General features: G+C 48.9%; 5 protein-coding genes across 5 annotated transcripts; 2 read left to right on the top strand and 3 right to left on the bottom strand.

Annotated features, from left to right (window-relative positions):
• Window positions 1–105: 105 nt before the first annotated feature.
• P153DRAFT_367546 (acyl-CoA dehydrogenase NM domain-like protein) lies at window positions 106–2211 on the bottom strand. The gene is made up of 4 exons (XM_033668297.1): window positions 1684–2211; window positions 1320–1568; window positions 1040–1252; window positions 106–988 (listed from the first exon to the last, which is right to left on the bottom strand). Exons 1-4 carry the CDS (start codon window positions 1801–1803, stop codon window positions 149–151), a joined length of 1422 nt encoding a protein of 473 aa, XP_033522785.1. The 5' UTR covers window positions 1804–2211; the 3' UTR covers window positions 106–148.
• A 2120-nt stretch (window positions 2212–4331) lies between these two features.
• Window positions 4332–7759, bottom strand: P153DRAFT_367545 (uncharacterized protein). Its single transcript, XM_033668296.1, has one exon. The coding sequence runs from the start codon at window positions 7653–7655 to the stop codon at window positions 4653–4655; it is 3003 nt and encodes a 1000-aa protein (XP_033522784.1). The 5' UTR covers window positions 7656–7759; the 3' UTR covers window positions 4332–4652.
• Window positions 7760–8665: 906 nt separating this feature from the next.
• Window positions 8666–10206, bottom strand: P153DRAFT_386515 (Pkinase-domain-containing protein; the record flags this gene model as incomplete). The annotated part of the gene is made up of 2 exons (XM_033670538.1): window positions 8666–8797; window positions 8851–10206. The coding sequence occupies 2 exons, from the start codon at window positions 10204–10206 to the stop codon at window positions 8666–8668; spliced, it is 1488 nt and encodes a 495-aa protein (XP_033522783.1).
• Window positions 10207–11924: 1718 nt separating this feature from the next.
• On the top strand, window positions 11925–12322 carry P153DRAFT_367542 (uncharacterized protein; the record flags this gene model as incomplete). The annotated part of the gene is made up of 2 exons (XM_033668295.1): window positions 11925–12248; window positions 12303–12322. Exons 1-2 carry the CDS (start codon window positions 12111–12113, stop codon window positions 12318–12320), a joined length of 156 nt encoding a protein of 51 aa, XP_033522782.1. The 5' UTR covers window positions 11925–12110.
• A 1070-nt stretch (window positions 12323–13392) lies between these two features.
• P153DRAFT_292637 (DUF803-domain-containing protein) lies at window positions 13393–14847 on the top strand (the record flags this gene model as incomplete). Its single annotated transcript, XM_033663845.1, has 2 exons — window positions 13393–14197; window positions 14378–14847. Coding segments are annotated over 2 exons (1275 nt in total), but the record flags the coding sequence as incomplete, so codon positions are not given.
• Window positions 14848–14866: the final 19 nt, after the last annotated feature.

Here is a 14866-nt window from a genome sequence, read left to right as displayed (position 1 = left end):
CGTTCGCGCTATCTCCAGAAAATACCGAGGTTCCCCAGATCCTATCAATCAATAGCGAACGCAAAAGCATCACCACCACCACCAACATGTCAAGCCCATGCATAACGTGGAAACAATTTCTTTCATCTACCTAACACACACTCACCCTCTACAGCTTACTCGCCTCCGCGCTCGTCCGGTTAAGATACAACGGATCCCGCGGCTCAATGCCATACTGCCTGCACAGCTCCTCGCCCTTCTTGTGCTGCGCCGCAATGCGCTTCAAATGCGCCACACCCCTCTTATTCTCATTCCTGCCCAGCTGCAGGAGATGCACCTCATCAGGTCCATCCACGATGCGCATCGTCCTACCACTCGAGTACATCTGCGCAAGCGGGGTGTCCTGGCTGACACCCGCACCGCCATAAGCCTGAATAGCCCAGTCGATGACCTTAAGGTTGACCTCTGGGACGAGGACCTTGACCTCAGCGATCTCCTTGAGCGCGCCCTTTGCGTTGGTCTCGTCGATCTTGATGGCAGCGTCGAGGACGGCGAGGCGCGCCGCGTCGATTTCTATGCGCGACCGGGCGACGCGCTCGAGCATTATGCCGTGCTTGTGTAGCATCTCGCCAAAGGGCTTCTTGCGCTCGTCGTTGAGACGCGCCAGCATCCACTCGAGTGCCTTCTCCGCTGACCCGATGCTGCGCATCGCGTGGTGGATGCGGCCGGGTCCGAGACGGCCCTGGATAATCTCAAAGCCCTTGCCCTCGCCGAGCACCATGTTGCTGGCGGGCACACGCACGTTTGTGAAGGTGACATGGCCGTGGCCGTGGGGCGCGTCGTCGAAGCCCATGACGGAGAGCATGCGGTGGACCGTGACGCCGGGGGTGTCATTGGAGACGAGGATGACAGACTGCTGCTTGTACTTGTCTGCGTTGTCTGGGTCTGTCTTGCCGAGAACAATAAAGATCTTGCAGCGAGGGTCACCAATACCCGAAGACCACCATTTCTATAAACTGTTAGTGAGAGTGTTAGACGAGCAGATGTGATGAAAACATACCTGGCCGTTCAAAACATACGAATCCCCATCCCGCTTAATCGTCATCTCAATATTCGTAGCATCACTCGACGCCACCTGCGGCTCCGTCATCAAAAACGCCGAGCGAATCTCGCCATTAAGCAGCGGATCAAGCCACTTCCTCTTCTGGGCCTCTGAGCCATACTTGGCCAAAACCTCCATATTGCCCGTATCAGGCGCCGCACAATTAGTAGCCTGCCACTCCGTTAGCATCTGCATCCCATCCCGTCATCCCATGCCATCCCAGCACCAAAAAACATACCTCCGAAGCAATCCGACTCTTCCCCAAGTACTCGGCCATAAGCCCATACTCGAGATTACTAAACCCCGCGCCCTCGCTAAAATGCGCCTTGGGCAGGAACATATTCCACAGCCCCAGCTCGCGCGCGCGCTTCTTCATGTCCTCGATGATGGACGGGTGCGAGCTGAAGCGCTCGAGTGTCGTTTCGCCGATCTGGCGCATGTACACGGCGTCGGCGGGGATGCATTCTTCCTCGACGAATTTCTCGACCTGGAGTAATACATGTTAGCATTGTAGGGAGTGTGGGAAGACGGGGGAGGGGACGAGGGTGGCGTATGGAGGGAGATGTATGGTATGATATGGGGAGGAAGGGGGGCGAACTAACAATATCCAGCGTCTTCTTCGCGCGCTCACTAACCCACGGCTTCGCAATCGTGGGGATGCGCTGCGAGGCTGAGACATGGCCCTTTGGGCTGTTGCTGAGGAGGTCGTAGGGGACGGACATGTTTGCAATCTCTCAATCTTTCAATCCAACAATAAATAACAACAATAACAAATTCGAACAATCCTTCACGTCGCAAGACAGTAGAAAGACAGGAAGATAGTCGGTGTGCAGAGCAAGCCCGAAACAGATATATATAACGGGGCTAGAAAGCTAGGTATGGGGGGACGGACGGACGACTCGAACAACAGCTGGCTGCGGTTAAAGCTCTCCCCCCCGCAAACAAGGGGGGGACGTGCACGGCGAGCAGTTGCCGAGGTACGGAGATTCCCCACATTATGAAACGGCGCATTGAGAGCTTGGCGTATCCTTTTTTGTGGAGTGATGTGTGGGCGGGAGTCGTACGGGTGTCAGTCGAGGATGATTTCAAAGTTCCCGGGAGAGAGAGAGAGAGGGAGAGGGAAAGAGGAGTAGGTTCAGATATGGGAGAATTCAATGTTTCATTGTTCCATGCGCTCACGGTAAGGATAACGTGTTTTATCAGCCCGTGCACGCCATCGGCTCGTGCACGCGGAACACCATTTTATCTGATCTTTTCAACCCCACACAATACTACTAAAATAGGCAATATAGAGGCTACGCTTAATAATTTAAAATGCCTAAAGCTAGGAGAATCCCCTAATTATACTAAAGTAGCTAAGAAATATAGTATTAACTAATCTACGTTATCCTAAAAGTATTATAGGGTAACTATAATACGTAATAAATATATAATTAATAGCTAAAATCTTAACTTTATATAAGAGTATAAGCTTTTATAGTATATTAATAGGCTTTATAAAAGAGGTTTACTACTTATAAGAGAGATAATTTAGAATTTTATATTAGAGATAGCTAGTAAACTAGTAGGAAAATACTAAGTTAATTACTATATTATATACTATAGTATTTACCTAATTTTATATTAGATAACTAGGATTAACGCTAATTACTATAGAGCTAATTCTGCCTTTAAATATACCTTATACTTTAAGTAACTATACTATAAAATTAAGTAGTATAGTATTAAGCTGTGTTACACGTATAATATAAATAAAAAGAGCTTTCTTATTAAAGTACTCTTAAGAATAAAGAAGATCTTTAGTAGAAACTAATATAAATATAAGAAGATTAAGGTAGTACTCTAGAATAGTAATAGAGAGTAGATTATATTATTAGTATATATTTATACTAATAGATTAGCTTTTACTTTAGTACTTATCTATTAGGCTACCTCTAGAAATATTTAAGATACTTAGTTATAGGATTTTAATTCTTCTATCTATTAAGCTTTCTTTACTTTATTACCTACTAGATAGATAAGCAACGTTATAGGCCTAGCCTAGCTTAAATAAGTATTTAATTAGAAGACTTAAAAGAAGGCCTAATACTTATACTAGCTACTTATTATTAACAGCTATAGCTCTTATATTACTATAGATTTTATTAAGTACTATAATAAGAATAAGATTCTACTTACAGTACTTCTACCTTACTTAACCTATATACTCTAGCCCCTTAATATAGTTATATTTAAGCCCTTATTAACAGCTTACTTAGTTAAGCTTTTAAACTTTATAGATAAGTACTAAGAACTCTTATTTATTACTAAGTATAACTTCTTCTAGCTCTTCTATTATACTTAGAATAGCTTATTTAAGCCTTAAACTATCTAAAAGGCTTTTAGTACTACTAGTATCTTACCTATAGATTTTAACGTAATTCTTTGTAAATTCTAGTTAAATAATCTTTACCTATTATTAAGCTCCTTTATAAGCTTAGTTTTAAGTACCTTAGACTAGAGAAAGATTAAGAGACTTCTAAAAAAGGTAGTAATTAATATAAGCTTAAATTAAACTTAGTAACTTAGTTAAACTATTTATATAATCTTAGTTTAAAAAACACTCTTAGAGTATAAAAATAGTTAGCTTAAAGAGGCTCTTCTAAATAAGAAGAAGTATAGGTAGTATAGTAAGGTATTACTACTTTAGCTACTAGCTTAATATAATAGAGAAGCTGTTTTTTAGTCTCCTTTAAAGGTTACTACTACCTATAATTACTAGAAGTAAAAGGACCTTAAATAAGAGCAGTTATAATACTAAAAGAGTAAGGTAATTAAGCTTTAAAATAAATAAAAGTAACTTAAAGTAAATCTCCTTAAAAAGAGGTATTAAAATTAGGTAATAGTAAAGAAGGTAAAAGTTATAAAGAAGGCTAAAAAATAAGCTTAATAAAAAAAGAAAAAGCTTATGTATTAGGCTAATAAATAACTCTAAAAAGATATTAAACTATTCTAAAGAAGTAAGAGGTAAAGCCTTAAGCTTATAAAAACTTTAGCTATTAATTTAGTAGTTAAAGATAGGGTAGGTGTATTAGTTAATAATAAGCTAACTCTTCTGCCCTAGTTCTACTACAGCTGCAAAATTAACCTCCTAAGCTAATTTAAATAGTATAAAATAATAACAGTACTTTATTAATTACTACCTTAAAAAATCTTATAATAATTATATTTATGTGTAGCGTTGCAGCTTTAAAAGTATAGCTTAAAAAATGGTGTTCCGCGTGCACGAGCCGATGGCGTGCACGGGCTGATAAAACACGTTATACCGAGGCGGTTGTTTTTGGTTTGTTTCGTTAGACATGTTCGTTATATACATTCAGTTACTTTTCGACCCAAGGAAAACAGTTCGTAACGCCGGTGTCGTGCAATGCATCGTTGACTGACAAAATAGAAATAGGGATGGAGATCCCATACTCGCCATCTCATCCTGGCTATGCTTTATGAATCGTATGAAAAACGCTCTGCTCTGTTTCTGCTTCGCTGGTTGATACTCCAACAACACCGCGTATGAATACGCAAATCACAAGTATGCTTATGAAAGCTCAGCGTTGTCAGCCGGGGAACCGTCCACCGAACCAACATAGCTACTCTGAGATCTCCTCAAAGGAGACTTCTTGTTTTTCCTCTCGCGGTTCTTCGACGCCTCCTTAGGCGACTTCTGCCCTTTTTCTTTCGCCTTCAACTGATCGATAGCGCGATCCACTTCTTCCCACGACGGCCTGCTGTCGCGTGTGCCATTTGGAGTAGCAGGGCCAGACTGCGTCTCCAAGACCAGCACTCTCTTCGCCTGATCGTTAAGACTGGCCTCGGGTGTTTGAGGTTCCAGACCTCGGTCCACACCCGGCGTGCTATCGACAATGCTGTTGACCTGCGCTCGAGGAGCTCCTTTATGGGATCCTGGCGTACTCGGGGTGGGTGGGCTGAACCTGATCTGAACAGGACTTCTCGCACCTTCTGTTTCCGCATCCGATACGTTGGCCCCATCACTCCGTTCGCTCAATCCAGCAGTACTGTCGCTGCGCCACATGCTTCGGAAAGTTCGTCTACGCCTGCCTGTGCCGGACTCCGGAGGACTTCGTGGTGGCGGTGACTCGAAAAACGTCGTGTATTTGTTACCCAACTGCTGTGCAATCGGCATTCCTGCTGTAGAGCCAGATGTTCCAGATCGCGCAAAGAGAACCAGCCCCAAGCACAAGAGCAACAAGGTAGATTGTACAACAGCCATTCTTTTCTGCCAGACGAGTTCGTCGGCCATCAGACTGAGTCGTGTGCCGATTTCGCCAACTTCGGTTTTCTGGCGCTCCTTCATGCTTTCAAGTTCGATGATTGTGCTCTGCCACAACTGTTCGTACAAGGCGCGATAACTCTTGAGCTCGTATGACACGGTGCTGTTCAGGTGTTCGAGAAATTTCTCCGTCTTGGCCATCTGCCTCTTTTCTACTTTGATAAAGGCATCACGTAAGATCCGAGACTGCTCTTCGATGTACTGCAACGAAAGTGTGCTGTTAGCTTCCAAATATAGCAGACGCTTGTGGATGGACTTGAAGAACGATTCTTGCGTTGTCGGGGCGGCCGGACTTGGCTGCGTGGATGAAGCGCGTGGCTGAGATTGAGCTTGAGGGCTGGCGACTGTACCATTACTCGACGCTTTGACGGATGCGCTGCTCATGGATGCAGCCAGAGTACCGTTGATGATTGGAGAAGCGGCGTTGTGATTCTGAGACGCGATTGAAACTGGCGTGATCTTTGAAGCATCTGATATCGTATCGTGTGTTTGTGACAACGATGCGTTTGCCTCCTCTTTGGATGGTGCCGCTGCAGTTTGTTTGCTATTCTGAACAGACTTTGTCGCTTCCCAGTTGTTGGAGCTTGGAGTAGTTGATGGTGGTGACAGATTAGGCGAAGCGTCTGGGGAACTCTCACTCCGATGAGCACCTGTAGATTGGCTAGGGGGAGTAGCTGCTGTGGTATGAACAGATACGGCTTCAGAGGTTCTTGGCTGTGACTTGGTTTGGGGTGATCCATGGGGAATATTCCCAGATGCTACTGCTTCCGATGCAACCGCTGAAACGATTATCTCGGGGACAGGGCTGGCCTCTTTCTCCAGAACCATGGATACTTGGTCAGCAGGCAGTGGCCCACTATTTTCAGCTGGCTTTACATAATCCTCTTCGGCTATCTCACTTAGCTCAACCTCATCGTCCAAGCCTCGAGCCTCCTCTTCCTCTCGCCTGAACTGGTCCATCATAGTCGTACCATGGACACGCAGAAGGCTGAGGGGGCAGTAGAACTCGTTACCAAATTGCGTGAGGAATTCAATGCGCAGATACCGCGCCCAGATTTGGGATTCTGTAACAAGGAAGGGCTGGATATCGCGTGAGTTTCGCGCTTCGAAGGTGGCCAGCGTACGCCACCTGTCCATCTTTACAGGATAGCGATCTGAGACGCTGACACGGAAGTGGCGGAACATGGAAGAGAAGAATTCATAATTCGCCAGAACAACCGTATCGACGAGAATGTCGTCACAGAGCTCGACGATGATAAATTTGTTCTTGGCAGAGCATTCGTTAAGCATGTACCTGTCTTTGCTCTCGACCAGTACGGAAGTGGCGCTTTTAGCTTTTTTGTTCGTCTTCAGCACGGTAGCTGCGCAGTCAAAGGAGGCATAGTTGAAGCGCTCCTTGCATGTCTTCCCAGCGTCTTTGCTAAGAGCCCATGCGCTGGGCACAACTTTGCTTTGCTCTTCCGTGACCTTTGTAGCTCCTGCGCCTTGTGTATCCGAACGGACGTTGCTTTGAACATCTCCACCTTCTGCCGTGGCCCCGAAGCCGCTGAAATCAATCTCTATTTCTGCGTCGTCGCCAAGAGAGTCGAGCGCATTGACATTGACAGGTCGTCGCCGTAGTCCTTCGTCAGACGGAGCTGCCCGTCCCTGCCCGACATTCTCAGGTGACTGGCCAGCACGAGCTAGGTTCCTCTTCTTCCATTCATCGAATGAGAGAAAGTTGGCATTGTCGAAAGGCGAGTCCGTCTCCAACTCGACCTCCAGCTCTGCGCTGCTACTTGGGGTGCTCCCAGTTGATCCTGTTTCTTCTGCTTGTGAAGCTGCTGTTGCAGTTGTCCTGCTTTTTTCTTCCGATATGCTGCTCTTCACTTCTTCTACCACTCCGGCTATTGGTGAATCGAGATTAGGCGTTGTTGTTGAATTAGCTATCGTGCCATTCGCGTCGGCTCTGCCTGGCGTTGACCAGCTCGTTCTTAAGCATTGCTGAGGTAGCGTATGTGTGATGTAGTTGATTGTACGAAATGGACATAAGGTGTCTTGGTCGGTGAACGAGTGGGGGAACGAGTGGGTGAACGGTAGTGACTGTGGCGCGGCGGTGGAAGCATGTCGTGTCGTGGTATCTGAAAATGCAGTAGCGCCAGATTCGGGCTGCGTCGTCTCATTCGTTGTGTGAACAGGTGCAGACGTGGGTATGCTGCATAGCAGCAGAAACGCTGTCCATTTGCGGAGAGGTGCGCCAATCGTGAGCATTGCTTGGGCGCATGTCTTGTCCAACCTCTATTTTATGAGTGTTGTCGATTCGAGCGCAGCTCGTACCGATTCGAGTGGGGGGAGTACGGACATGGGCAGCAAAGGTAAGAAGACAAGACCTGGGGAAGGCGCAATGCGGTGTGACACGTTCACCGCTTATACACATCGCGTGCATGACGGATGCCAAGATGTTATTTCGAGAGCGCCTCCTTTTTTGGACATGAACAAAATGTCCATTCAGACGAGAGGCCTTCCCGTAATCTCCAATTGGAAGCGCAGATTGGCTCGAAATATTTAGATTTGCTTTCCAAGTGTCATGCAGGAAGAAGGGACCATCGCACAATAAAATCAATAGAACACATCAACCCCACAAAACCTCACACATGCTCAAGAACCGTACCTTTACATGGAATTCAATGCGCTTTTCTACGGCAGCGCAACATGGCACGCTTAAATACAAACACCCGCGCCATGCCCAAGATTAGAAATTCGTGAGGGCTACATGTGGTGCAATCGTAGCCAGATTACAATAAATGCAAGCGAGTGATGAACCTCTACACGCCGCCGCCCAAGCCTGTACAAACTGCCTGCACATCTGCGCTCTTCGGAATCCATCCCGCTGCCGTCTACACCCTGTGTGTATTGCTGTAAAGACCCCAAACGCCACCCCGAGTCATGGCGAGTGTCGTGAAAAGAAACGCCGTACGAGCCCAAATCCCCCGCTATGCTATGGCATCAGTCGTAAAGGAGTATGTCTTGCCAGGTATCGTAGAATCGCTTAAGAAAAATGTCAATTAGAAATCGTGTGTCAAGAAACACATGTGCAAATGGCTGTAGATCGGATGCCGTGATCCACCATGACCGCGGAGAAGGGGGCCGAGAATGAAACGTATCGAGTCGTGAAAGTCGTGGGTAGTTTTCGATCGATCAATGGATTCCAGCGTGTCAACTGGGTTGGCAACCATGAGCTTGCGTGGTTTAAGAATACCAGGTCTAGCCTCCGAGGTTTCTTAGAAACCTTCATGGCCTGCGTGACAGACTTTAGCCTCCGCAACCCATTCTGAGGCGAGAACCTGATGGGCAGTAAGACGGCGCGCTGGGATTGGGTCAAGAATCGAGTAGATGACGTTACGGCATTGACGCTGCAAATCTTGTTAGTGGCTGATTTTCTAGAACAGACAGGAATATCACTTACTCTTCGCAAAACCTCGATGGGCCGATAACCCTCTTCTTGCTTTCGATCCTCGAGGTAACGATCGAAAAACTCGTCTTCGCCCTTCTGTGCGACCCGCCAAAGGTGGCGACCAGTCCGCATGGCCATATAGATGATGCCGCAAGCCCATACGTCGACGGCACGAGGGTCGAATTCTTTGTCGACGTACTCTTCAGGAGCAATGTAGGGAGCCGATCCACACAGGCCAGCAGTCATGTGAGCTTCCTTCTCCCAAGCCATACGGAAGCACTCTCCGTTACCAAAATCGGTAATCTTGATTGAGCCATGCGTCGTCAAAAGCAGGTTCTCGGGTTTCAGGTCGCGATGTGCAACACCCATCTCATGCATATATTCAACACCACGCATCAATTGCTTGAAGAAGCAATCAGCCTCGGCAACCTCGAGCTGGCCAGAAGCGAGTACCAACGTGTACAAGTCGCCACCCGAGCAGTACTCCATGACTTCACAGTAGGTGCCCTTTTCATCTTGGAGTAGATCGAGGGTGGTGATGACATTCGGATGTTGCATCGAGGAGGAAATGCAGAACTCAGACGTGAGGCGCTTTTGGTATCGTTTCGCGGATTCTCCAGGGCGCTGCTTGAACTCTTTTACTGCATACAATTGCTCACGTTTCGCGTCCTTGGGGTCCTGTTTATGGGCGACTCGCACAATTCCAAAAGCGCCACGTCCAACGACTTCTTGACATTTGCCGTACTTCTGGAGTAGAGTCTGCGGCATGCTGGCGGCTGCGCTCTTCTGCTCCGCAAGCTTCTCCTTCTCGTTGCGCATGACGTCAACCCAATTGGACATGAGACTCAGAGGCTGGTCCTCGGCAGGGTCGCCCTTCTTTTTGCCCAGCATCAGATTTTGGAACATGTCAGACAACTTCTCCTGGCGTTTCGCCACCCTAAGATGATGTTCGTGCATGCCGTCTTCGTTTGCCCAGAAGCGTTTGTAGGGGGTAGCAGGCGCGCCGTCCTTTTTTGTTATAGAACCCTGGCGCGTGGGCTGGCGCGGGGGCTGTGGGCGGCCAACTACTGCGGGGCCGTTCACAGTCCTGATATCGCCATTCCTCTCAGCGCCATTCATCCCATGCGGCTCTCTGATGCCTAGCATGCTACTGAGACGCGACGTCATAGTAGGCTTCTTCGGCTTCATCAGGGCCTCCGCAGCCGCCTGCATGCCGCTAGCACCAGAATGCTGAACACCAGGCGGGAGCGAGAAGTATGTGTCGGGCTGCGAGTGCAGAGACGAGGCATTCGACGTGGCTGCCGACGGAGAGGCGTCAGGTTTTGCAGCGGTGCTGGGGGGCGTGCTAGTTGTCGTCGGGCCCGCCATGTTGTGCGAAAACTGTCTGCTGTGGGAACCGGCGTGGTAAGACGGAATATGTGGTTGAGGGTGGGTGAGGCTTCAAGGATCTAGAGACACAGGTGTCTCGAGGGCTCAAAGCCCAGGGTGGTGTTGTTATTGCACGCTTCTCAACACTGTGTATGCTCTTCGGCGGTGGGTGGTGGATATCAGGTTGGGAAGGCGCGCGTGCGGCGATTTATTGTGCGAAAACACGGTGACCGTTCGCAGGCGAATTTGCGAGGTGCAAAAGGTGTGAAATGGCTTACAAACACGCAGGCGCTGGGTGAATACTCTTCTGGTCCACGCGGGCTCACGGTGCCTCTTGTGTGGCTGAGCCGGTTGCCGAGATAATTGGCGGATACGATGATGTAGGTAGTAGGTTGTTACTGGCGAGGACGATGCGGCTGTGCGAGCGCAACTTGCACATGCACGTTCCGAAAACTTACCGTGCGAGAGGGCAGGTCGACCTTGGGATCGTCGAGGACTGACTTGGGAGAATTATGTATTGTGAGCGATGGTTGTGCGGAGATTTCTGCGCTGCCTCGAGCCATGGACGGCGACGGCTTCCAAGAAACAGTCTAGCTTGAGGCATTTTTTGCTCTTCTGTTCTCCGTTGCCAAACGCTTGCCGACCGCCCATTATTAAGGCGAAGCGCGGCAGTCGGCCAAGCAACTACAAACAAGCACACGGCAGGAGGAGCTTGATTGCTGCCGTTCTGCCCATTGTGGAGAGCTGACTGCCTTTGCCTGCTTGGTAGACACTTTGGTGGTAACAACTGCAACTCCGCAGCTGAGCCGGCAACCCAACAACTATTTCCTGGTGTCGTACAAATCGTGTGTCCAACAAATTGCTAACGTTGACGTACTGCGTGCTCTACCACCCCGGCTCCCACGTTTAGCGGCCCGGAATGCGTAGCTCCAGCTTGCCTGTCACCAGATGCTTCTACCAACGCTTTGTGACGCAACAAAGCCAGTCACAATCCTGTTCTCCAGTAGCACTTCTTTACTAATGAAGCTTGAGCGCACTATAAGCCTTATGTCACAACGCCCGACGTCTTCTTTGTCATTCCGCTGTTTCCCCTCACAGGACGCCATGCACCTGATCTGAAACAGCGTGCTCGCATCTGGTTTCTGGGGAACGAGAACCAAACCTAATGCGGGGACAATGCTGTCTAAATGGTTGTTGGTTGCACTATTTAATCGTTTCATCACATTTCAAGATCACCATTTGTTGTACAGGTTACTGACCTTTCATCTCAAGCTATCTTCGTATGCCGTGTCTGCAGTGCTCCATCAAATGTTGTGTTTTTACCGCAGTACCTACATATCCCTCGGCCCCGCACCTACCTCCCACCTCACCATGCACACCGCAAGTCGACCAACTGCATACGAAACCACCTCCAGAGCACCGTCCAGTCACAAATGCCGCACCTGCCGCTCCTCGATCCTGCCGCTCGGCGATACAACCACTGCAAGTCTTCTGCGCATGAACAGCTGCGATTTCTCGGGCGGCTCCTACACATGAGTGATTCTTCGACCTTTCTTTGCGCTAAGCTTCCCCGAGATCCATAGGTCTGGTCGGATCCACTAACTAAGGAATGCAAGGTCGTGGTCATGGTCGCTTATTATGAATCCTTCCCAATTATCACCAAAATGGTACGTGCCTTTCCGATACCTCGGTGGAAGGAACTCTGCTTCACTATGGTTCCCACACATACTTTCATTTTTCAAAAGTCTATCTTTCTACAACACATTTACTCCTTCAGCTTGTAGCTCTGTGCTCACCTAGCAGTGAGGTCATGACTTGCCGTGTGACTGCTGACCACACCCTTCCACATCCAGCACAATGGCAGCAGCGACATTCGACAGCTCGATAGATCGCCAAGCCGAACAATGACCCGTGTCTCGCACCCCATGCGTTCTGTAGAAAACGCCAGCTTGCGCAACTCGTGGCTTATTATCTTGCCCTCATTGGACTATATCTTTTCCTGCAGACAGGAGGTTGCATGCGAGGTGCAGATGATCGTACGCCTGCGTGAACCTCGATCAGCTCGTAAGGTTTATACTATGAACGGAGGCACTAACGTCAACGGCTGGCAGTAAATCGGTAGGTGTCTAGACCTCAGCCGTGCTATCCTCACACCACTGATGACACCAACATCAATCCTACATATTGAGATCTTACTAAGCAGCTCATCAATCATCGTTTCGAATGGAACATATACTACGCTATCAAACTGACGTTTCGCTTCGTTCAAACCTCATAGTATGTTTGGATCTCCAACAAGATTCTCTGGAATATACCATACTCCGTCTTAGATTCTCGTTCTTGACCTTCATCTCAATCATACCTGACATCTACTTGTTTACCTCCAACTACTTCACTTACTCAACGCTTTCTATGAGGACGCCTATCCATTAGATGACGTTGCCACTCATCATTGTAGAAAATACGCGACAATACCACGAATGGTTGGTTATATATTTGTCTCTATTTGATAGGAATCATGCAGAAGCCCATCAACTTCAGCGTTACCACAAATGCATCACCCAGTTCGCCAACGCGATACACGGTCTCGATTTGTTGGTGTATAAGTTGTCAACAGACAGGGTATCAGCTTGGAGAGGATGTTCTGAAAGAGATGGAACTGTGCTATACGAAGGTTTGTTGCGATGTTGGTAATTCGATACACAAGAACGAGACTCTATGTTATGGCACTATGCCAGATGAAATGAAGGGAGAAAGTGTGTGCATTCTCAGCTGTCTTGCATATGACGTATGGTTGTGATAAAGTAGAATAAACTGACAAAAGCGATTGTAGTAGACGAGCCATTTATCTCGCTCATATACGAGGCTTTTGCCTCCTCATAAATCAGGTCTTCACTGCTGCATGGAATACTCAATCATGTTGTCAGTATGAGACGGACGGCTAGCGCGGGACTGCCTCGAAGCTTGGATTGCATTCCGTCATGTGAAGAGATCGACGAGCTACCCTGCACTACGATTACCCATCATCTTTGGACTTTAATGAGCAAGCATGTAAATATTATGCGTCGCTGTCTACCCATATAGATTTCCAGTCTCCAATTCTCGAAAGCCCTTTGCGCGATCACGATCCCCTACGCGGCACAGCGTTCACGATTCTCAACCAGCGCCCCTCCGCGCTCCGCGACGATGCATATCCCGCCCAGTTCCGTTGCTGCTGGCTCAGCGACACCTCCACCGACATCGATACAGAGTAATTACAATGGCGGGGTCTGGGCTCTGGGTACATCTGGAGGATACAGTGAGAGCTGGAGTAGTCTTATCGGCATCGTGACGGCGATAGTCGGGAATGTGTTGATCTCCTTCGCGCTGAACATGCAGCGGTATGCGCACATCCGGCTCGAGCGGGAATGGCAGGAGAAGGAGCGGCAGAGGAAGAGGAGGAGTGCCAGCCAGACGAGTCTAGCGCGGCTAGCGGAGGGAGGGAAAAGGAAGAGGCGAAACGAGGATGCGCATGGTGACGATGCCTTGGAATCGTCCCCTCTGATCGGCAAAGACGGCGGAGAAACTATAACGAAACACCCCTCGTACCTCAAATCTACGTACTGGTGGCTCGGTATAATCCTCATGACCGTCGGCGAATGCGGAAACTTCCTCGCCTACGGCTTCGCGCCTGCGTCTATCGTCTCCCCCTTGGGCGTCGTCGCCTTGATATCGAACTGCATGATTGCGCCGTTCATGCTCAAGGAGCCGTTCCGCATGCGCGATGCGCTCGGTGTTGTGATTGCGGTTGGCGGCGCCGTCACGGTGGTGTTTTCGGCCAGCGACAACAATCCGAAGTTGGGACCGGATGAGATTTGGGACTTGATTCGGAGATGGGAGTTTGAGACGTATCTGGGGATTACATGCGCGGTTATTGCGTGTCTTATGGTGGCGAGCAACAGATTTGGGGAGAAGAACATCTTGATTGATCTGGGGCTCGTCGGGCTTTTCGGTGAGTTCAACTTCTGCGGGTTTGGGTGTGTTTTTGAGATCTTTATGCTTCTTATTTGAGGGAGTGTAGAATCATCTGAAGACCTCCCACCTACATGGTCGTCCAGAAAGACTATCATTTCTCCAGGAAGAGCACAGGATATATCATACAACATCAAAAACAAAGCTAACAATCAAACAGGCGGATACACAGCCCTCTCCACAAAAGGCGTCGCATCACTCCTCTCATACACCCTCTGGCGCGTCATCACCTTCCCAGTCTTCTACCTCCTAGTCGCCATCCTAGCCGGCACAGCCATCATGCAAATCAAATACATCAACCGCGCCCTGCAGCGCTTCGACGCCACCCAAGTCATCCCCGTGCAATTCGTCCTCTTCACCCTCTCCGTGATCCTCGGCTCCGCAATCCTCTACCGCGACTTCGAACGCACCTCTGGCGACCACGCGGGGAAATTCGTCGGCGGCTGCGCCCTAACCTTCACCGGCGTGTGGTTCATAACAAGCGGCCGCGTCTCCAGCGGGAGCGACACAGCCTCGGAGTTCGACTCAGACGACGACCAAGTCCCCGACGCTATCAACCTCTCCACACACGACACCTCAACCCCGGAGACAAGCTCCTCCACCCTCCTCCCCCCGCGCCGCACATCCCGCCCCATAACCCCATCCATAA

This window comes from Dothidotthia symphoricarpi, assembly GCF_010015815.1.
Source record: "Dothidotthia symphoricarpi CBS 119687 unplaced genomic scaffold P153scaffold_12, whole genome shotgun sequence".
Classification (NCBI taxonomy): Eukaryota; Fungi; Ascomycota; class Dothideomycetes; order Pleosporales; family Dothidotthiaceae; genus Dothidotthia; species Dothidotthia symphoricarpi.
This window is presented reverse-complemented; position numbering and strand designations above follow the sequence as displayed.